General features: G+C 36.9%; 2 protein-coding genes across 2 annotated transcripts; both read right to left on the bottom strand.

Annotated features, from left to right (window-relative positions):
* Positions 1 to 435: 435 nt before the first annotated feature.
* Positions 436 to 6,289, bottom strand: best2 (bestrophin 2). The gene is made up of 9 exons (XM_059553327.1): positions 6,107 to 6,289; positions 5,933 to 6,027; positions 5,076 to 5,309; positions 3,263 to 3,417; positions 3,072 to 3,149; positions 2,843 to 2,995; positions 2,607 to 2,687; positions 2,331 to 2,485; positions 436 to 1,104 (listed from the first exon to the last, which is right to left on the bottom strand). Exons 1-9 carry the CDS (start codon positions 6,256 to 6,258, stop codon positions 444 to 446), a joined length of 1,764 nt encoding a protein of 587 aa, XP_059409310.1. The 5' UTR covers positions 6,259 to 6,289; the 3' UTR covers positions 436 to 443.
* Positions 6,290 to 10,924: 4,635 nt separating this feature from the next.
* get3 (guided entry of tail-anchored proteins factor 3, ATPase) lies at positions 10,925 to 21,596 on the bottom strand. Its single transcript, XM_059554702.1, has 7 exons — positions 21,374 to 21,596; positions 20,476 to 20,623; positions 20,061 to 20,209; positions 18,941 to 19,091; positions 18,664 to 18,771; positions 18,383 to 18,580; positions 10,925 to 11,729 (listed from the first exon to the last, which is right to left on the bottom strand). The coding sequence occupies exons 1-7, from the start codon at positions 21,514 to 21,516 to the stop codon at positions 11,601 to 11,603; spliced, it is 1,026 nt and encodes a 341-aa protein (XP_059410685.1). The 5' UTR covers positions 21,517 to 21,596; the 3' UTR covers positions 10,925 to 11,600.
* Positions 21,597 to 22,807: the final 1,211 nt, after the last annotated feature.

The following is a 22,807-nucleotide window of genomic DNA, read 5'->3' as shown; positions in this document are numbered from 1 at the left end:
TGTTGCTATACTGCCCACATGAGGATCATTTCCATCATTACAGTTTGGATCACTATCAAACCTAATCTGAATGCTATTATTCATATTTATAAAAGCAGTGCCTGTGTCATATTTATTATTTACATTATTGTTTTTTGTCACATGTTGTTATTTTAACTAGACATGCACTCGATTTATTTTCAAGAAACTAGAAAAACTAGATTAATTTCAGTGCTGATTATCATTGTTCTGTCACATGATCACTTTTAGTCTAAAAATAGTTTAAAAGGTCAATAATCTTCAGACAAGAGCATCCACACTTTTTGATTGAATGTATTAATATAAAAGAAAATAAACACGATCATGTTTCTCAACGTGGGTGTATTTGGTCACTGTTTGACCTTACTTCCTGACCCTGTGAACTCTGACCCTAAACCTACACACTGACATTGAGTTTGGAGACTTCAAGCGATGGGAGTCAGTAAAGACACTGCTTCTGCTTTGCTGTTGGTCGGTTGTGGTTTTGGGGTCATGACCTTTACAGGGTCACTGATTGGCTGAAAAGAGAAGAAGTCGGGCACAGAGCGGTTGGTGGCATTTGAGGCACAGAAATGAGACTTGACTCGTCCCAGAGCGAGAGGACTCCTCCTCCCTGCAGATGTCTGTGCTGTGGGTGGTGGGATTTTTGGCATTTGTGATTCTTTTTCCATCATATTCTCATCTTTCTCTTCATCTCTTCCATCTCTTTCCCCTTGCGTGTGGAACTCCACATCGGACAGCGGAGGACAGGTGTTGATGAGTCCTCCACAGCTGCAGATGGTGCTCTGGGTGGTGTCCAGCCCGAGTCCAGATGGCATGGATCCGGCCGTTCCCGTGCTCCTTCCCATGCTCTTCTCTTCCTCATCTTCTGCGTCAGCAAAGGATGGTTCTGGGCTGACGGAGCGTGTCAAACGCTGCAGCTGGGCGGAGGTGCGCCGTAAGGCTCCGCCCATGAAGCCTGTGGGAGAGGGGGCGGAGCCCAGGAGCCGATTAAAGAGGGCGAGGTTGTGATTCCGTGTCACAGATTCTTCCAGGTTTTCAGCAATCTCCTTCAGAGGCTGGAAATGCATGTCTTCTTTGGGAATTCTAGTGATTTAAAATGCCCCCCGAAAAAATAAGTCATTTATTTTTACTTCAGCAATCATTTCAGAACATAACATTATAATATTGTTTTCAAAGAAATACACTACAGATGTTTCTAAAAGAAGTCTTTCACCAAGGCTGCATTTATTTGATAAAAATTGTGTGTGTTTGTGTGTATATATATATATATATATATATATATATGAATCATATATTTATATATATATACGTGTATATATATGAATTTGAATATTTTATATACTGAATATGTTTTCAGTATTTCTAGATTACTGTAAAGTTCAAAAGTAATATTTCTGTAACCATGTATAAGTCTGATCAATTTAATACATATATGCTGAATAAAAGTATTTCTTAAAAAAAAAAATATATATATATATATACATACAAATTTTTCCTTTATTCTTCTTTCCCCTTTTTCAAAATTGTCCTTTATTTCTATATTGTACACTACCATTTAAAATTTTGAAAACTAAAATTTTTAATGTTTTTTTAGCTAATTCTTTTCTGCTCACCAAGTCTACATTTATTTGATTCAAAACACATCAAACAGTAATATTGTGAAATATTTTTAATATTAAAATTGACTGCTTCCTATTTTAATGTATTTTGAAATGTAATGTATTTATGTGACTTCAAAGCTGAAAAGAACAGCATTTATCTGAAATCAAAATCTTTTGTAACATTACAAATGTCTCTATCATCACTGTTGATCAATGTAATGCATCCTTGCTAAATAAAAGTATACATTTCTACCATTTCTTTCCCCCTCAAAAATAAAATAAAAATAAAATAAAATTATACTGATTCCAAGCTTGTGAATGGTAGTGTATAATGTACAGTTTTCAAGTAAATCTTTTGATCTTTCTATTAATCAAAGAATCCTGAAATAATCAGCATATAAGAATGATTTCTGAAGATCATGTGACACTGAAGACTGCAGTAATGATGTTGAAAATTCAGCTTCTCAAATAAATGCAGTCTTAGTGAGCAGAGGAGAATTCTTTAAAAGACATTAAAAATCTTACTGATCAAAAACTTTTGATTGGTAGTGTGTGTGTGTGTGTGTGTGTGTGTGTGTGTGCGTGCGTGTGTGTGTGTGTGTGTGTGTGTGTGTGTGTGCGTGTGTGTGTGTGTGTGTGTGTGTGTGTATACATAAAGTTGAGATGAAATGTCTGGTCTGAAAAGATTTGTGTTTGGTGAGCACTGACGCCATGTCGAAGGTGGAGCCTTGGAAAGAGGGTTTGCGCAGCACAAAGAGCGTAGCGGCTGTGTACGGCGGACGAGGATTCGAATCATTCCAGTAACGATCTCTCTCCATCTTGGGCAAATCTCCATACATCTCATCCACTGCCATCATAGACACCTTTCAAACACACAAGCATAGGGAACGACTCAGCGTGAACGAACAAACCAGTGTGTGTTTCTTGACAATAACAGACAATTAGAATTAATTTGATATACTGTACGTAAATAGTAAATAGAACCTGGAAGTTTCTATCAATCAACCAGTTGGTCTCAAAGTCGTCATCATCCTCACCAAATGGATTTATAAGCTGCTCTGCCACCTGACAAATAATTACACAATGTAACAAACAAACATTTATGATGGCTAACATTGATTAAAATAAGTCACGGAATGATATGTTATTGGACAGGAACATATATGAAGAGGAAGAGGCATCTAATTGATATTTAAATCAAAGTATTCCTGATTGCTGACCTTCAACCAGCCAGCATAGAAAAAGAATTGCAGAAGAGTAAAGATGGGGACGTAAAGGTCAAGGTCGTGACCCGGATAACCTTGACTCGGGTCCAGAAACTGACGACCAATCAGACACACCAGGAAGAAACTGTACACGGCCAAAGTCACAACCTGTGATTGACAAGAACATCTTGTTCATATTCACCATAAAACACACTGAGTCTCTTGTCTTAAGCATGTATCTGACCTGTGTGTAGACCAGCGGTATGCTGATCATGTCATAGTGAAAAAGCATGCTGCACTTCCCTCTGAAATCATTCAGCTCCTAGAAAAACATCACATAAGACAGAATATTTTTACACTAGAAATTAGAAGTGTTCATATACTCTCATAAACACTGCCCTGTAAAATTTCTAAAGGCCTTTTGAGTGTAGTTACCTCCAAAAGAAGTTTATAAGTATTGTCATCTTTGATTCTGCCCTCACAGCGGGCGACTGCAGCCAGGTTCGTGAACCACACACATGGGATCCAGTACTTATTATAGGGAGAGTGTAAACTCTCAAATTTCTTACGCTCTTCTCTTGTCATAAAGCCTAGAGAGAGAGAGACATTCCTCAGGGTCTTATATGAAAGCCAAAAAAGTAATTGTAACTTTCAGCTTACAATTCTGACTTTTTTTCTTGCATTTTGCACTTTATTCCTTGCATTTTCATACTTCAAAGCGATTATGTTACTGACCATTTCCTTGTATCGTGCAAGCTGCGTATTACTGATATTAACTATATGGCTCCGCGTTATTGTCCAGGAAGAACTATTGTTCCAGGCACCAAAGACAGTTTAGAAATAACTTGCCTGATTTATCTCAACCTCTCTGTGTAGAGGTTGAATGTAGATTCTACAGCGTCTAACACTTCAGTTTCATCCATCGCACCCAAAGATAAACTGCAGTGCTTTACAACTATAGGACAGGAAGAGCTAAATAAACTTATCACTGCATCTAAACCAACAACATGTTTATTAGATCCTGTACCCATTAAATTTCTGAAAGAGTTGTTACCTGTAGATGAAGAACCGCTTCTCAATATTATTAACTCGTCGTTATCTTTAGGTCACATCCCAAAACCATTCAAGCTGGTGGTTATTAAGCCTCTTACTTAAGAAACCACAACTAGATCCTAGTGGACTGGCAAATTATGTCTAAAATTATAGAACAAATGGTGTCTGCTCAATTGTGCTCCTTCCTGCAAAAAAATTAAATAAAAGCACTTTCTAAAATTACAAATGACTTTCTTCTTTGCGTCTGCCCAAGGCTACATATTGCTAGTTTTACTTGATCTTAGTGCTGCGTTCTACAACATTGATCATCATAAATCGATTACAAAACAATACAGGTATTCAAGACCAGGCTTTAAGATGGTTTAGATCCTACCGGTCCGATTGCTACCACTATGTTTATTTGAACAGGGAGTCATCTTAATTATCAACAGTAAAGGATGGCATGCCACAAGGATCTGTCCTAGGTCCTCTGCTATTTTCAATATACATGTTGCCCCTTGGTAAAATTATTTATAATAAAATTATATAATATAAATTATTTAATCTGTAAAAATTTAAAAGATTGGATGACCAATCATTTTCTCCTCTTAAATTCGGATAAGACAGAGATATTACTTATTTGACCAAAAACAGTACACAGAATCTCTTGGATTACAATTTGCAAATAGATGGATGTATTGGATGTATACAGTCAAATATCTGGGTGTTATATTAGACAACAACTTGAAAATCATTTATCTCACAAAAACAGCATTTTTCCATCTTAGAAACATTGTCATGCTAAGAAATATGTTACTTGTTTCTGATGAAGAAAAGCTAGTTCATGCATTCATGACCTCTAGACGGGACTATTGTAATGCACTGCTAGGTGATTATCCTGCATCTTCAATAAACAAGCTACAGGTAGTCCCAAATGCAGCAGCTAGAGTCCTTACCAGGTCAAGAATTTTACCCCAATTTGCTGATAATGAATGTCGATTTGCGCAGCTTGTCAGTTAACAACGGCTCTGTGTTGTAACAGCTGCTCTATGTGCAATCATGTACCTGATGGAACTTACCGCTGATTAGAGAACTGACGCTTTACTGCTTTACTGACGAGATGTGCATTAATTATCGGCCGATATTTATTGTGCACCCCTAGTTGCTATGGTGTTGCTAGGCTGTTACAGTTACTAGAGTGTCTCTAGAGTGTCACCTGCTTCAACGACGTGATCCATGGTGGGGAATCTCTTGAAGACGGCCATACTGACGGAGCGCAGGATCAGGAGCGCGGACAGACTGGCGTAGCGCATCAGTGTGCGGCGCAGCAGCCTGCCTTGCTCGTCCCCACCCTGAAGGCCCCCCGAGAGCGTGCACATGATCCTGTCCGGCAGCGGGACGGAGGTGTACTGATTCCACCAGCGGTTCACTATTAATGTCACGTAAAACCCTGCGGTAAAATAAAAACAAAATCAAGTTTTCTTGGGAATATATGTATATACTTATGTTTCTGAAAAATGAATTGACATCATCCTCCCAGACATTACATAATTTTTGGTGGGAAAATAACATCAACAAACAGCAATGATGAATCCTGTGTTGTTTTGCTGTATAAGCTAGTTTGTCTTAAAATACCATTTTATACACTACTTTTCAAAAGTTTTTTCTATTTTTTTGATGCATTTGATTAAATGTGAAAGTAAAGGCTTATACATTATTACGAAACTTTGTATTTTAAATACATTTTGTTCTTTTGAACTTTCTCTTCATCAAAGAATTCTGAAAAAAAACAACAACATCATGGTTTAACACTGAAGACTGGTTGCTGAAAATTCAGCTTTGCATCTAAAGAATAAATCATATTTTAAAACATTCATAAATAAGTTACTTTAAAATTTGATGATATTTCACAATATTACAATTTTAACTGTATTTTTGTTCAAATAAATGCAATCTTGGAGACTAGAAGAACTAAAGATGTTAGCGTAAATGAGGGATATTTATTCATCTGATGACATTAAAACATGTTGAGCATGACTGAATTTAGTGGTTATACTGTGGATGTGCGTATACCTAATACGAAGGACATTGGGATGAGACTGGCGTAGTTGTTGCAGTAAATAGAAAGCTTTTCAAAGTATCTCTTCTGATCATCTGCAAAGAAGAATCTGGTGAAGAAAATGACAAAAGTAAAGTATAACTCACAATCAAAGCATGAGATGAGGACATTATCACAGCCACGCGCACCTGTATGTGATGCTGATTGCTGTGTACATGGCGAAGAAAGCCAGGAACTCTTTGTACAGGACCTTATAGATGCTTCCCTTCCAGGCCAGCAGCAGTTTGGAGAAGCCGCAGAAGCGCGCATTGGCCACTCTTGCGGTGTAAGTGACGGTCATCACGCACCACTGACGCCCCGCACAAACTCAACGTGTCCTGACGAAAACAAGGAGCGATGACAAGATCAGGAACACAACACAGGCAAGAGTCTTTTTTGATATGAGTTATTTATACATTTGTTAAAATAAATTACAAAAACAAAGAAAGCAGGCCAAAGGACACATGTTTTAATAATAAAAATAATATAATGCTGAACAGATGAGTGGTTCAGTCTCATTGATATTTGAATATATAAATAAAAGTTTGTAATTTGAGTGATTTTTTTATTATTATTATTATTTTACAAACCTGGTGTCTAATAATCTTTCAATACATGATAATCATACCATTTTTTATTTATTCTTAATTCTACGTATTATTCTCTTTTTCTTCATATACAAACTATTACAAATTTACAAAAGTGAATCTGTAACACAGAAAGTATATTAAATGCAAGTTTAGTGCCAACTTTAATTATCAAATAACTTATGAGAAAAATAAAATGTCAACATAGTGGTAAAATAATATTCCATTGTCATTCAGTCACATATATTTATGAAAAAAATGAAACAACATAATTATTCTGACATGAACACATTAATATATATAAAAGAATAAGTGATCACACACTAAATTTTTTTATATTTTAATTGATCAAAAACCTCTTGCTGACAAATGGATAAAACCTAGTGGTTTAAAAGGATGGTGGAAAAGATTTGTAAAGATTTCAAATTAATTTGTATTAAATATTCAATACATTTATATTAATTATAGTCTTTTAATGCAACCTAACAATTCTTGATCTAAATATGCCTGACAAAATTTTTGCTATAAAATTGCCATTGTGTAAATCGTGTCAAAATGTATGATACTCATAATTTTTTGCTCATAAAAACACATTCTAATAAATGGAAAAGTCAATTTAAAGCTGTATTATATATTAGATTTCTTTTTAAATATCCCATTATATTGTTAAATAAATATTATAAATACATAACTATAGTTTGTTCATGTTTGGGATGTCTTTTTGAGTACTATTATGTATTTGGCTGAGGATGGCATAAAACTATGTTTAGTGCATATGTGAAAATATCCTTCTGTGGATCTCATGGGACAAGCGCTTCGTCATCTAAAATACAGAAGTAGGTAAATGTGGGCATATACGCTTACTTCCAGGAAAATATGCTGAACTGCCACAGGTGTTTATTTTTCCACGGGATTTCACACACGTTCTCAACAATTATGCGCAAGAATAATTTTTGCCATAAACTCATATTCAATTACCAATATAAATTGTCACAGTACTGTTCCTTTAATATTGTATTTACAATGAATAAAGTTTATTTATTAAATAAACTTTACGTAAACATAATTATTAAGTGTTCTTACCTTTTCTCCTTAGCCTCAGAGGAATAAAATATTTCACAGGATGTTCCCGAGGAGCTGCATGTCATGTGTGCAGACAGACTGTCGTTCATTATGTCCTGCCAGGAACTTGAGGGTCAAACGCACCTCCTTCATGAGGAGGTGGGACTTTGAGAAAGGACATCATCTCTGCATCCTCCCAGATGCATTAGATTAGAAGCAAATGCCACCATACAAACATATGATCTCTTCTCTGCAAAAACTCAGCTTACAAAAATGTAACTGTATGTGTGAATGTGCAGAGGAGGCGGGACACACTGTCACAGGGCTTCGACTTTGTAACAATGATGCTCAACTGCACAAATGTTTTTATTCAAGCAGTTTTTTTAAGATAGTGTTGAAAACTATTTCTCCTTGAATTATGTCCTTGACATTTTTAAATATTAGTATTATATTATTATTTGAATCCCTTGGGTAACAAGTCAAAGGTTATGTAGCCTATAAATTAAAGGTAATTTTCCATGTCAAAAGTTGCCTCATATATAATTTTTTATGATATTATTTTTGTAGTCAATTTATTACAACAGACCATGCTTTTTTAATTCTTATAGTTAAATAAAAAGCCTCTAAACAGTCTATAAAATAATTTAAATACAGATATGTTGAGGAAGATAACTTTTAACTTTTTAATTATTGTGTGTAATGTTTCAAATAAAGTGTTCTTGTGAACTATGTCCTTGAAATGAAATGTTCATTATTATTTATTATTTGTTCATTCAGTTAATTAAATGAATTGATTTGATGTGGTTAATGTGTGCTGCATTGCTCCAGCGGTGCTCATTAGTGCAGACTCCCGCTGCGCCTCAGAGACCTGACGGATGGAGAGCGACAGGCAGGGATTTCACACTGACTCAGCCAAACTACACACTGCAAAGAAGTTAAACGAGAATGCATTGTGGAATATACATTCATCCTACCATAATGCAGGTCATTGACTCTTCTGAATTTATGGAAGACGTTGGGTGGTAAAATCACAAACAGGAACAGACACTCAGTCTGTTCTCTCTTGTAATCTTCTGAATACCTGTGACATAAAGGCATTGTTCCGGCTCTATGGGGGTCTAGTTTGTCCTGGTTAGGGTCATGGATGAAAGGTGGCCTCTGAATCTCTGCAAAATACAGAAAACGTGTCAATGCGTGCCTCTGGACTGAACTCTTCAGGGCTCACGGGCAAACCCTTCACTCCAGAATGAAATCCTGACTTACTGGAAAACCTCATCCTGATTAAATTGTTGAAATATGGTTCCAAAAGGGCGATTTTGTAGTGATGCAATAGAACCATTTTGGTTTTCTCCAAAGAAGCATTCAGGGAACAGTTCTTAAAAGAACCTTTTTGTTGTTTAAGTTTAAGTTTATTCACAAATACCAGCAAATTCTATGATGATACAGCGGGGGTACAGAAAATACAAATTAGGTATAGTGAAATGGGTCCCCCAAAGAAGCTAAAAAGCTTATAAGTGGGGGCACATTGTTGTTGTAACTTTAAGGAACATTTTGTGCAGGTTCCATAAATATTAAAAGTTCTTTATGAAACAATCAATAAAAAACTTTTTTTTATTTCTAGGAGTGTGAATGATAGTCCTTCTTAAAGGGTTTGGGTTTCAAAATAAGTTATTTTGTGGAGTGCCAAGCTGCTCTTTTCTGTACAGTTTGAGTCAAAGACCAGGCTGTCATTCTCCACACAGCACTACATCAAACAGTACCACAAATGTGCAATTCACGTCTTTTAAAGATGTACAGTGAATTTGAGGAACGGAATGAAATGCATATTATTATTTCTATTTGACATTGGAGAAGAAAAAAAACTTTCACATCCAAACTTTTTCACAACATTCTTATTTTTGAGATTTAGCTTTAGCGCACAAGTGTATGAACCATTTTTAGTTTTCAATACTCTGAAAATGTAATTTATTTTGGTTTCCAATAGCATGAATTTTCCCTTTTAGGTGAACTGTTCCTTTAAAAGACTAACAAAAGTTTGGGGTCAGGAAGATTTTTTGTTATAAAGAAATTAACACTTGATTCAGCAAAACTAATCAAAGTTGACACAGATATTTAAAAACGATTCCATTTCAAATAAATGCAATTTCCATTAAATGTTTCCACAAAAATATGAAGCAACTGCTCTCAAAATTCATTTATTTTTTAAGTGCAGCAAATCAGCATATGAGAATGATTTCTGAAGGATTATATTGTAAAATATATGAAAAAAAGATTTAAATTATAACATTTTTCACTATCAGTTTTATTGCATTAAATCTGGGGTCACAAGTGATCATGATTTTAAATAAATGCAGCCTTGCTGAACAGAACTTTTCAAAAACATTTTAAAATCTTACCGACTCCACACAAAATCCCATACAGTGCAAGCAATCCACTCATAACTTCTAACGTCCTTAACTCATGGTTCTGCAGTACTTTTTTTGTTGTTGAATGTTTTTCAGTGTTCCTCTGCTGCAGTGTTTGAGCCTTTAACTGTTCTGCATTTTGCATGCAAGAGGTTTAGATGCAACGTAAAATGTTTTAATCATGGTAGACAAAAGTCTCGCATTCACATAAATAACTGAACAGAAACACCTTCTGCAGTAGATGGAGGATAGTGTTTTATTTGCTTTGAAACTTGGTATGCTTCTAGAAAAAGAAGCCAACTTTGCAAAGGCAGTAACAAGTTATAAGAGAACAAAGAAACTGGCAAAACTGACTAATAACTGATTAAAGATGCAAATCTTTCGGTCGGGCTTGTGAGTTCTTGTACCTGGTTTTCATGAACTAAGGAGCCCACTGCAAATAACAGGATGATAAAAGCAGGAAAACACACTTAACCAGCATGGTATCGTTTTGTCTAATAGTCATCTCTGTAGACAGACAGGTTGCAGTAGATTTAAACCAGCTCCTGATCCTGTGTGTGTTCCTGTGTTTTGATGCATGCAGACATTACTGCCAAATGATAAGAAGAACAGAAGTGAGAGGAAGAACAACGCATCCACATATGCTTCACAACCCAGAACCAGAAACAGACATGTCGCAAATAAATGTTAAAGACTATGTGAACGGAAATGATCTTAAGTCTATATATATGCATCACTTTAACTGCAAAAATTAAATTAGATCAATTGAATCACAATGTTTGTACACAGTAATTACAGTTTGGTTCACTGCAAATATTAGTCGATTACCTCTACGTTTAAAGGCATAGTTCACCCAAAAATGAAATGTATTCATTATTTACTCACCCTTGTTTTTGACAAAATTATCTTTTTTGGGGGTGAACTATCCCTTAACTCACTAAATATGCATCATCCACCATGTTTGGACCCTCTCATGGAACATCAATACTGACCAGGGGTGCCTTTCCCAAATGCATCGTAAGCCTAAGTTGACTGTAGCTCCACTGATGGCAATGGGTCGATGATGTACTTAGGCTTACGATGCTTTTGGGAAACGCAGCCCAGATCAGGAACCAAAATAAAGACTATTAATATTGACCAGAATCTGAAACAAAAGTTTACGGTATCATTCACTGATCCTAAATCAGATGTGCCGGGTAAAACTGAGCTAGTGACAGACATTTACACTAATAAAACTCATGTTCAAGCACTGAATCAGAGTCCAGATCTACATTCCTGTGGTGATATCAATATGAATCTCCTTTCTCAAACACGCATCAGGAATGAGTGTTTCTAAAGCTTAAATACATCATCAAAAAGCAATGTAAACCATCAAGACTTTGTTTCTAAACAGGGCCTTTAACTCTCGGCCGACATTCATAACGGATCACTGGAGCAATATGGCGGTGTCAGTTATGACATGATCAGAAAACCAGAGAGAGAAAGAGAGAGGGGAAAATAAAGGTGAGGAGATGCCAACACCAGAGGGATGTGTGTATCAGGGACGAGGGATGCGATGGTGTGTGTTTGATCCGTGGAAATCATTTCAGTCACTTTTTGGGCGGACTGTAGGGCTCCAGCAGCTGCTTGGAGAAAGTATTGACCTTGTCCGCTCCTCGAACCTCGTGAGGCAGCAGGGGCAACTTCACTATGTGGAAATCTTCATATAAATCCTCCATCTGAGAGAGAGAGAGAGAGAGAGAGAGAGAGAGAGAGAGACGGAGACAGTGAGAGAGAGAAAGAGAAAGAGAGAGAGACAGAGACAGTGAGAGAGAGTCAGAGAGAGAGAGAGAGAGAATTTTTTAATTTAAATACACCTTTATTTAGAACAATAATGTGTTCACAATAATATTATACACTCACAAAACAAGAACAGCTATAGTATTAATGCTAAAATGAGAAACCTTTTAAAAAGCAAGCATTAAATAATCATCATCATCATCTACTGTGCAAAGCACCTCATTTATCCCCCATATATACACAAAAGATTCTACACAATTTACCATTTTTAATAGGCATGCTCTATTCTAAGCCTAGCCGCCACCAAGCCTTTGAAGATCATCAACACATCCAGAGAACCCTATCCTGACAACTTATTCTTTCTCGATTTCCATATAGCAAGTTTAGCTGTACCAGACAAAAAATTGAGTAAAGTCAACTGACTTTTCCTTTTTTCCGTATACCTTGGACCATATATAAACATTTCATAAGAGAAAGCTTCACCTATTTCAATGAACCATTGGGATAAAAATGAAAACAAATTGTTTAGCCGAGCACACTGTACAAATAGATGAAAAACCGTTTCAACCTCTTTAAAGAAGGGACAGCCCACCCCTACAGAAGTATCAATGTGCGTATCTGTTTGTGGCTATCGCCCCATGAACGATTCTCCACTGAAGGTCTACCGTTCTTTAATCAATGGGGCGTTTGTATAAGGACCGCCAGCAGCCTCTAGGGGAGGAAAGAACTACAAAAAAATCTGTCCATTTACTTGAAGCAAGTCCATGCAAGCGACCAGCATTGGATGCTTTCACACAGGAGATATAAAGGGCTTTTTTCCCCACTTCCTCAAAAACTCCAAGCCGAGGGGTTTCAAAAGACAAAAGACAGTTCTCATCATCTTGCCATTCTCCCACAGCAATAGTCACATTCAGAGAAGAGAAAACATAAGGAACCCCCTTTCTCCATTGATCAGTTGCAATAGAGTCATTTGTAAAAACCTTATGGTCCGCCTGCAAAGACTTTAAAATTCCAGTTGTAGCTTGTTTCAGCAATCTTAGAGATCTCACTCTAGTCCTTTCACTAAGTTCCTCTAAGCTCTTGGTCAAAATATGTCCCAACTTTGTACATCCCGCAGCAGTGAAACATGCACACAAGCTGGGTCCAGACACAAGTCTTGACGGTAGAAAGTCATTAAGAAAAAGTGGCTCTTCAAAAAGCCATAATCCAGCATGTGTGTTCGGTGTACGTGAAATGGTGAACACCTTCCATGCTTCCAGAACGGACTTATAGAAAACAGTCAAATTCACACGGTCCTCATTCTGGAGCTTCATTAAAAACAGATGTTTGTCCAAAACCATACCTCTGACCCTCCTGAGAAGAGCAGAAGCTGTCTTAATCCATGAAGCATCCGTGTGATACAACAGTCTCTGAGCTGCTTGCAACCGGAAAGCCATGATTCTGGATCTGATGTCGATCAATCCTTGGCCTCCCTATTGAACTGGAAGGTATAACGCAGCAGCACAAATCCAGTGTTGCCCAGACCAAAAAAAATTCACAAGTTGCCTTTGAATCTCCACAATAAGTCCAACAGGTGGCTGTAACACAGTTATTTTATGCCACAGGGTAGAAGCAACCAAATTATTGGTCACTAAAATCCTCCCCCTATAGGACAACTGCGGCAGCAACCATTTCCATTTAGACAACTTGCTGCAAACTTTCTCCACTAGCCCCTCCCAATTTTTCTTTAGATAATCATTTGACCCAAAAAAAAATGCCCAATAATTTAAGTCCCTCTCTGCCCCACTTTAGGTCTCCAGGTAACTTTGGGAGACTCTCAAAATCCCCTTTACCAGCCCAAAAAGCTTCACTTTTAGCCCAGTTCACTTTAGCTGATGAAGCTTTCTCATAAAGTCTAAGTACCTCAGATAGACAGTTAATATCTTCAGCATTGTTTACAAAAACTGTAATATCATCAGCATAGGCAGAGAGAGACATTCCAGACCGTTCTCATCCCAAGGCGTCATGTACTGACCCTTTTGACATTTCGTCAACATCCTACGCACATGGCACCCTCTAGCGTCAATATTAGAAGCAGATAAAAATGGGCCAGAAGGCGCCTCCTAGCGGTCTAACCCTAACCCTCACCCTAACCCTAACCTTAACCCATAATCTGTGTCTCATATTGACGCTAGAGGGTGCCATATGCGTAGGATGTTGACGAAATGTCAAGAGGGTCAGTATATGATGCCTTGGGATGAGAATGCGTTAGACATTCTTGAATCTAAAGATAGACCAGGCACATTAAAACCCGACAGTCTTTCTCGAAGTCTAAAAAGCAGCGGCTCAATTGCTAAACTGTATAATTGGCCAGACAATGGACAGCCTTGCCGAATACCCCTTAAAATAGGAATTGGCCAACTCAACGTGCCCCCTATCTTAACCATGCATGATGCACCATTATATAATATCTGTAATATCACATGTAAAAATGTTTCGCCAAAACCAAAAACCTTCAATACATTAAAAAGGTAATTGTGATCCACACGATCAAAAGCCTTTTCTTGATCCAAAGCAATAAAACCAACATTTACATTGATTCCATTACAAATATCCACAATGTCTCGCACTAAAAACAAATTATCCATAATGGACCGTTTTGGAATGCAATATAACTGATCCTTGTGTACAATCAAACCTAAAACATTTTTTTATCTATTTGCCAGACATTTTGAGAATATTTAATTCTGTTGTAAGAAAGGCAACAGGACGCCAGTTCTTTAAAAGGGCTAAATCCCCCTTCTTTGGTAACAGTGATAAGACAGCATATTGACAGGAAGTTGGTAAAACACCTTCTCTTATAGATTCACATAAAAACTCAAAATAATCGTGTCCAATGAAGTCCCAAACACTTTTATAAAAATCTGCTGGCAGTCCATCTAATCCAGGGGGTCGTCCTGAATTAAGTTGTCGCACAGCAGCAGTAACTTCCTCAAATGTTATGCCAGCATCCAGGACAGTTTTAGAGCCAGAGTCCAGCTGAGGAAGACCCTGAAGAAGTTGTGTCATACAGTCACTATTTTCACAGTTCTCTGCAGCATAAAGGCTTGAATAAAAATCCACAGCATGGTTTCTCATTTCTACAGTCTTAGACGTTATCCTCCCATCAGGGAGTTTCAGACATGGCATTTGTTTTTGTTGAGCCGCCTTATATTCCAGGTTGAAGAAGAAAGAAGTTGGGGCATCCATTTCTGCTAATGACATGAAACGGGACCTTATCAAGGCTCCTTTAACTTTCTCATTTGAGACTCGACTAAGCTCTCTCTTTTTTGTTTGCAAATCATTGTACAATATAGAATTGTGTGCATTAACCAACTGCATTTCCATTAAATTAATTTGCTTTTCAAGTGTTTCGATCACATTCTTTATTCTACTACTACAGTTTGCTGTATACTGCTGACAGAATTTTTTTATTTGAGTCTTGCCTACATCCCACCATTGTTTCAAGTTTTCAAAAGAAATCTTTTCTTTTTTCCAGTCATCCCAAAAGAAAACTAAATTTTCACAAAACGCAGCATCCTGCAGCAATTTTACATTAAAATGCCAGTACGCAGATTTTCTAGGTGTATTTGACATGTTCATTGTCATAATAACTAAATGATGATCAGAAAAACCCACAGGACAAATGCAACACTCAATTACTCTACTGTTAAAAGATTTTGATACATAGAATCTATCAAGTCGGGCAGCACTTACTCGATTATTAAAAGCCTTAATCCATGTATACTGTCTCTCATTTGGGTGTTTAATTCTCCACATATCCAAAAGCTGGAAATCTTTAATAAGTTTTGACAATGCACTTGAGGACTGTATATGAGGTTCCTCTGTATTACGATCTATAGTAAAATTAATAGTGCAATTCCAATCTCCACCAATAACTACACATCCTTCACTAAGACACTTTTTAAGACTCTCACTAAGTATATCTAAAAAATTAAGGCGCTCCTGTCCCACCGTTGGTGCATAAATATTTATCAGAAACACAAGCATCTCTTGGACTTGAGCTTTAACCACCAACAATCGACCCTTCACTGGTTCTTCTATACTTATAATATCCGCCCTTATTTTTGAAGAAAGAAAGATGCCTACACCTCTACTTAAACTTGTACCATGACTGAGTATTTTGTGTCCTTTCCACCACAAATTCCATTCAACTTCATTCATCAAGTCACTGTGAGTTTCTTGGAGAAAGACGATATCAAGCTCTTTTTGCTCAATTATTTCATAGACTGTAGCACGCTTTACACTATCCCTCCCACCATTAATATTTAAAGAGCCTATCTTCAAAGCCTCCATATATAAAATTAAGATGGAAAATAAAAGAAAAGACACGGTGTAATACATGGTTTAGAATTTTTGGGATTTACTCTTTCTCTTACCCATTGCTTTACTTTTTCTGATAGTGGTAAGAAGCTTTTTCAAACGAAAACGCTTCTTCTCACAAAGTTCATCAACTCCAACAGTCTTCTGATAGAAACTAACAGAGTGAACAAACTTGTCTACATCTGAGAAGAAATAATTCATGTTAATTTGTTTACCATACGTTTCGTCCAAAAAATTGTTAATTTCTTCCAGACTATACAACGAATCTTTATTAAAAACTCTTGAAAAAACTGTCTGAGATTTATTAAATACACTAGCATCATTTTCACACATAGAAACTTGTGACTCAGTATCATCAGACTGCTCCTCCTCCATTTCCTCATTATTCAAGACGCTTGAAAACATTTAATTTTCAGCATTTGCACTCTCCCCCGTTTTAGTACCGCTGTTACTAGCTACTTCTTCATTGTTAACATCAGAAACAACCAGATCAGTTGCGCTAATCTCTGGGCCTACAATAGCTACCACATCCTCATTTTCAGTGTCAACAGCCGGTAACACAGCATCTGAATTCACATCACTCACCTCAACTAATGGAACAACCTCATCTTGGGCCGCATCAACGCTATTGTTTGCGCCCTCGTCCTCTGCTCCTGCCGTGTTTTCTGCACCTGATTTCTTATGTGGACACATCAGGCGTTTGTGTCCGCTGTCTTCACACACGAAACATCTTATGCTGCCAGTAGTTGCATACACCATATATAATCTTCCCTCGTGTTAAACGCGAAAATTTATATCCAGTGTATTCTCAGGCGATTCAAGCACCATGTAAACGTATCTTCTAAAAGACGTGACGTGCTTCAGCGACGGATGTTTACATCCAAGCGCAACAGATTTAAAGGGACTAACAATTTTTCCAAAACATGCTAACTCACGTTGCAAAACGTCATTTGATACGAAAGGCAGGACATTTGAAATTGTAACCTTTGTTGTCGATATATACATTGGAGAAAGTTGCACAAAAGCATATTTAACAGTAAGGCCACTTACAATTAAACGATTCACTAAATTTTGTTCCTTCAAAAAAACGACGACAGCCTGATTCATCCGTGAAGCAGATACGATGTTCTCACGACCAATTTGATCGCCAACTGCAATTAACACATCCTCCACTGTGGCATTATCCTCAGGAACCCATCTAAAACCATTGCGGAGTGATAATGGCGGCGTCTCCTCAAGAGACGCCATCCTGCCACACAACCCCCACTATATTAACAATTTGTTTCCTAAACCATGTATTTTTGGAAGGAAAAAAGGAAATGTAAATAAGAAAACGCAAGAAAGTTCTCACCGCTCACACAACAGCTCCGTGGAAATAAAGACAAGGAAGAGAAAAGACAAGAAAAAAGGGAAAGAAAAGAAAATGAAAGAGATAAAATAAGGAAAAGGAATACAGAAACATTGAAAGGATTAAGAATTAAGAAAAAACAATGAGGTAAAAGAAATGGGAAAGGAAAACAAGAGGAAGGAAAAAGAAAGAAACATGTACAGAGAGAAAGTAAACAGGAGGAAGAAAAAAGGAACAGACAGGGAAAAAGGAAATGGGGAAGGTAAAGAAAGAGGATTAAGAAAAAAGTAAAAGTAGAAAGGAAAGAAGAGGAGGAGGAAAAAGTGTAAAGAAAAAGTAGCGAGAACAGAAAAAAGTAGAAATTTAGAAAGGTAGAAAAAGGAAAAGGAAAATAGGAAAGTTTAAAGGAAAAAGAAAGAGGAAAAAGAGAAGATGAAGGGAAAAGGAAGGAGCAGGGAAAACAAAGGAAAAGTATAAACAACAAAAGGAAGAAGAAAAAGAAAAGGGAAAGTAGGAAAGGGGAAGTAAAGGAAGAAATAGAAAAGAAAGGAAAGAGGAAGAGGTTGAAGAAATTAGATTCGTTTTTAAACTCCTGAAGGTACAATAAAATGTAACTAAAGTAAATGATGCATTGGTTCGATCTGAATGACAGGACAGTGTAAACAGACGGGAGCGGGAAAGGTCCTCGAGCTGGGATTCAAACGTGGGACGCCTGTAGCACAACAGCGCTAGATGTCAGAACAACAGATAATGATTTACTATAAAGATACTGAGACCAAAGCGGAACAGTGAAGAAGCTCCACTCTTTCTACCAAGACTAGAAGTCTTGTCACAGGTTTCCAAACCATATAAATGCAAAGTCATAAACACACACATACACACCTGGTCCAGATACTTGGACTGAATCTTGTGTCGGGCTTCACACATCTTGCAGGGCCGCTCGCTGTCAGGGAACACCAGCTGGTTGACGATAATGTTGTGCGTGTCGATGCGACACTTGGCCAGCTCCTGAATCAAACGCTCTGTCTCATACAGAGACAGGAACTCTGCGATGCACACGCAGATAAACGTCGTCTGCTCCTGTATGCCAAACGGAAATCAACATTCAGGAATCAACATTTTTGATCAGGCTTTAACAGGGACTACTGAGGCATGACACTCACCGGGTCTTTAAACTGCTCGCTGACTGAGCGGATGACAGGGAGCGTCTCTTCCAGTTTAGACGCCAACTGATCTGCGTTCATGTCTCCAAGCCCCAACATGTTACACATCTGCACAAGTTTGACAGGAAGTCAAATTGCTGTTTTTTTTTTTTTTATATAAACATTCACACTTTTTTCTATGAACTTATATACATTTCTCTACCATACACTTGTATATTCCACTGTTCTCCAGTGCTATATCACAAACTCAGCAATTCCCAGAATGCCGTGCTGATACCTGTGAGATGAAGGGGCTGATCTGGTTCTTGATCTGCATGAGGCGGCCCAGTCCTCTCTCCACGATGGTGGGGAAGTTGAGCAGACGCAGAGTGTGTCCGGTGGGAGCCGTGTCAAACACCACCACCGAAAAATTCATGCCTTTCACTAACCTACACAAGAAAAAAAAAGAGAATGGGACAAAATATATATATTTGTATTACTAATAAATTTAAATAATAAAATTAATAAATTTTATATAAAATATATATTACTTATATTACATAATTTTATATATATATGTATATATATATATATATATTTTTTTTTTTTTTTTCTTTTTTTTTTTTACATTAGCAGTCAGAATTTTGAACTGATTATAATTTGTAATATTTTTGAAAAGAAGTCTCTTACGCTCACCAAGGCTTTGATATCACAGGAATGAGTTACATTTTAAAATCGATTCAAAATAGAAATCAGTTATATTTTTTTAAAAAAAGAAATAATAATAATCTCACAATATTACTTCTTGTAAAACATTAAAAATGACACTTAATTGTTATTATAAATACTTTCATATTTGAGAAAGGGATAAATTTTTAAAAAAATTAAATCGGCATATTCGAATGATTTCTGAAGGCCCAAAATTAGTGTATAAATTTATTTCTACAATTTTTTTTATTTCTATAATAATAATAATAATATTAACAGATATGTCAATAATAATAATGAATATATACACCACACATATTTTAAATATATTTTTTAATAAACAAAAAAAAAAACATTAAAACAGCTATTGGATGTGGGTGTAAATAGTGACTGGGGGTGGTTTGTCATCTAAAAGGCCAAGATAAAACACGGTTTTATTTACTATTTTTTTATTACTGAATTATGTAATTCATCGCACACTTTTATCTTTGTCTTTTGGAGGCTTTGGAGGAAAGTTTGTAATGCTGTGATTCATTTTGGAGCCCCTCTGTTTCATTCTTGACTTACAACTCTTTATCGAAGAAGTGTTTGAAATGCTAATGAAGGCTGAAACCACATCTGGTCTGAACTGAGCAGTTTAGAAAGAGCTATTGCATTATGAGTCTATTATAGTGCAACATGAGATGCTGTGTGTCGTCGATGAGTCTGACCTCATGACCTCTGCGTAGCTCATGGCCTCATCGATGCCGGGAAAAGCGCTCATGGCTTCCTGCATCATCTTCTTCCCCATACTGAGCATGTTGTCCTCCTCGAAGAACTCATCGGGGAGCTCCGCCACACCCAGACTGGGGTCGATTTCCTATAGAGAGACACAACGATGGAGAACAGAGTCTTACCTCATGTACATCATCACCTAAACATGATTATAATGAGCTAAAATAAACACAGGTATATTGAACTATATCTCAAAGAATAATTTAATAGAACTGCTTTTATGTGGCAACTCTTTCACAAGGTTGTGCATATGGACTGAGAAAGTCAAGATGGTCAATGTCTATGTCATTGCACAGTTTTTAGTGTACACACAGCATTTAGAGCAAACTGTGTGTGCCGTTGAGAACGTACCATGGCAAACAGGTTGTCGTAGCCCTTGACTTTGGTGGGCACTTTGGAGAACTTCTGGTCGAAGGCGTCTGAGATGTTGTGTGCTGGATCTGTGGATATGATGAGGACGCTCTCTCGCACCGCTGCTAACTGAACCGCCAGACTGCAGCTGCAACACAGCAAGCCAAAGAAACTTACTCTAGATACAAGAACTCACAACCAGAGAAGAAATCAGCATTATATTAAGATGGAGAAAACTTTGAATATCGGATGGTCTCTGAGTGTTACCAAACTAATTTGGTTGCATTATTATAATGACAATAAAGTTTCTTATCTAAGCATTTTATTTTTCATATAATAGAGTATGCATTCTTTATAAAGCAAACTAAATATGACAAAAAATCTATCAGTTCATGTGAGAAACATCTTAAGTGCAAGAAAACACTTGTGAATTCTGCCATTTATAAACACCTGTTGCAAAAATCACATTATTATTATTGAATAACAAAGTGGCTGTATCATAGATGGCAGAGATTTTATGATAAATATGAACTGCTTAGATGATTATTATCACCCGCTTTCATTTACATGCCTGTCTTTCTGTAATATTTTATCAAATAAATTGATTGTTATTATTCTTACAGAAAATGATTTTAAAAACTACTTACATTTAAGTATTTCCTGAAATATCATAAATGACCATCTCGACTTATACAAGGTTTTATATTTAGAGAATTGTTTTGTCATTTGCTCGTTTTTATGCATACATTTTAAGAGACACACTGATGCGTTTCAGCGTGTTTTTCACCCGTAATGTAATACAGTAATATAGAAAACATGACTAATCTATGTTGTTGCTAAAGCAGCACTGACAGCTAACAGCCTCTCAGCTGTAAAACCTCGGGGTTTATTCACTCACCTGCATGTTGTCTTGCCCACGCCACCTTTACCACCCACAAATATCCATTTGAGTGATTTCTGCTCTATAATATTCTTTAATGTCGGCTCTAAAGGCTCTACATCAGGCGCATCCTCAAACTCGTCTTCCACTGAAGCTGCCATCTTGCCCTCAAGTCAGTTAGAATACACCAAAGCAGCAGCTGCACACTGCGCCATGTTGGCTCCGCAACAGCAGAAACACCGCGTTAGAAAGAACAGAACTTAGATCCAAAATGGCCACGTTAGGGTGTCCAGTTGCGACCGGAAGTGTGTTGATTGCACTGATGACTCAGCCGGACTCTACCAACTGCTTTCATTGCACAAGAATATTCCAGAAGTGATTATTTAGGTTTTACTTCTCATTAGTTGGAAGTGAAAATACACTTATAATAATAATATCACATGTTGGGTGAGCAGTGATTTCTCGTGCGTTGGTCATTTGTGTATTTGGAAGACAGAAACAGACAAAACATGTAAAAGTGTAAGAATTTGGCAACCTTTATTGTATTATAATACTATTCTTGTGCCATTATTGCACATAAACAAAACACATCATTTTAAAGTATGCCTGCTAATGTTATTGTTGGCAAACGTACATTTACATGGCATCAACAAGCATGTTTATTTATTTTGAAAGCAGTTCAAACTGTGAAGGGTTTAAGATCATATATTCAGCTAACATACAGAAAAGACTCAAGACATTACGAACAGTATCAAAACTGACCGAAGCATGTACTGCTTTTTTCCATTAAATTTTTTACCATGTTCAAAAAACAACAACAACAAAAAATTTAAAGCTTCCACTATAAAGGCTGACTTTAAGTCTGCAACATTTGAAAGGTGCACAAAGTTTGGTGATTGCATCACTAATATTCTCTTCCAAAATAAAGAAAGAAAACTACTGGAGACGATCCCCACGGTTCTATCCAATAAGAACAGGCATAGCAAAGCTAAGTGGGGACAAACAGGATCCAACATGTAACACCAAAAACAAGCAGTTAGGGGAAAGATGATCCAATACCAGTGTTAAAAGGCAACTTACATCCCAGAATCTGGAAAACAGCAGCTGACGAGGCAAAACTACCACTAAACAACCTCATCACGACCCATCCGTAGTGATCGAGGAAAGAGATTGGAGAAAATTATAGAAAAAGTATGTAAAACTACCACCTCAAACACCAGTTAGTGCATCACGAGCTTAAACATTATCATGGCACGTTTTCTTGTTTATTCGGTTTCTCTCACGTAATGAAGGTTTTTCAGCAATCTAATTGTGACATTCACAGCCTGCAGAAATGAAACTCCGCCCTCTAGACTTGTCAAATTCAGGAAGGGATGATCTCATTGGCGGAATTTTAGTGATGGGCGGGTTCATCATCCAATCAGAAGGACATGAGTCCCTCTCACATATATA

The sequence above is a fragment of the Carassius carassius genome, chromosome 7, assembly GCF_963082965.1.
Source record: "Carassius carassius chromosome 7, fCarCar2.1, whole genome shotgun sequence".
NCBI classification, from domain to species: Eukaryota; Metazoa; Chordata; class Actinopteri; order Cypriniformes; family Cyprinidae; genus Carassius; species Carassius carassius.
Note: the sequence above shows the minus strand (reverse complement) of the source record. Positions and strands in the feature narration are given on the sequence as shown.

Excerpts from the sequence above, each read along its gene's own strand:
- best2 (XM_059553327.1), bottom strand. The coding sequence starts at position 6,258 with ATGACCGTCACTTACACCGCAAGAGTGGCCAATGCGCGCTTCTGCGGC. Across the intron at positions 3,418-5,075 it reads GGATCACGTCGTTGAAGCAG|GCTTTATGACAAGAGAAGAG; the intron begins GTGACACTCTAG and ends CTCTCTCTCTAG. Across the intron at positions 2,486-2,606 it reads TGATTGATAGAAACTTCCAG|GTGTCTATGATGGCAGTGGA; the intron begins GTTCTATTTACT and ends TGTGTTTGAAAG.
- get3 (XM_059554702.1), bottom strand. The coding sequence starts at position 21,516 with ATGGCAGCTTCAGTGGAAGACGAGTTTGAGGATGCGCCTGATGTAGAG. Across the intron at positions 19,092-20,060 it reads AGCTACGCAGAGGTCATGAG|GTTAGTGAAAGGCATGAATT; the intron begins GTCAGACTCATC and ends TTTCTTGTGTAG. Across the intron at positions 18,772-18,940 it reads TCAGCCCCTTCATCTCACAG|ATGTGTAACATGTTGGGGCT; the intron begins GTATCAGCACGG and ends AAACTTGTGCAG.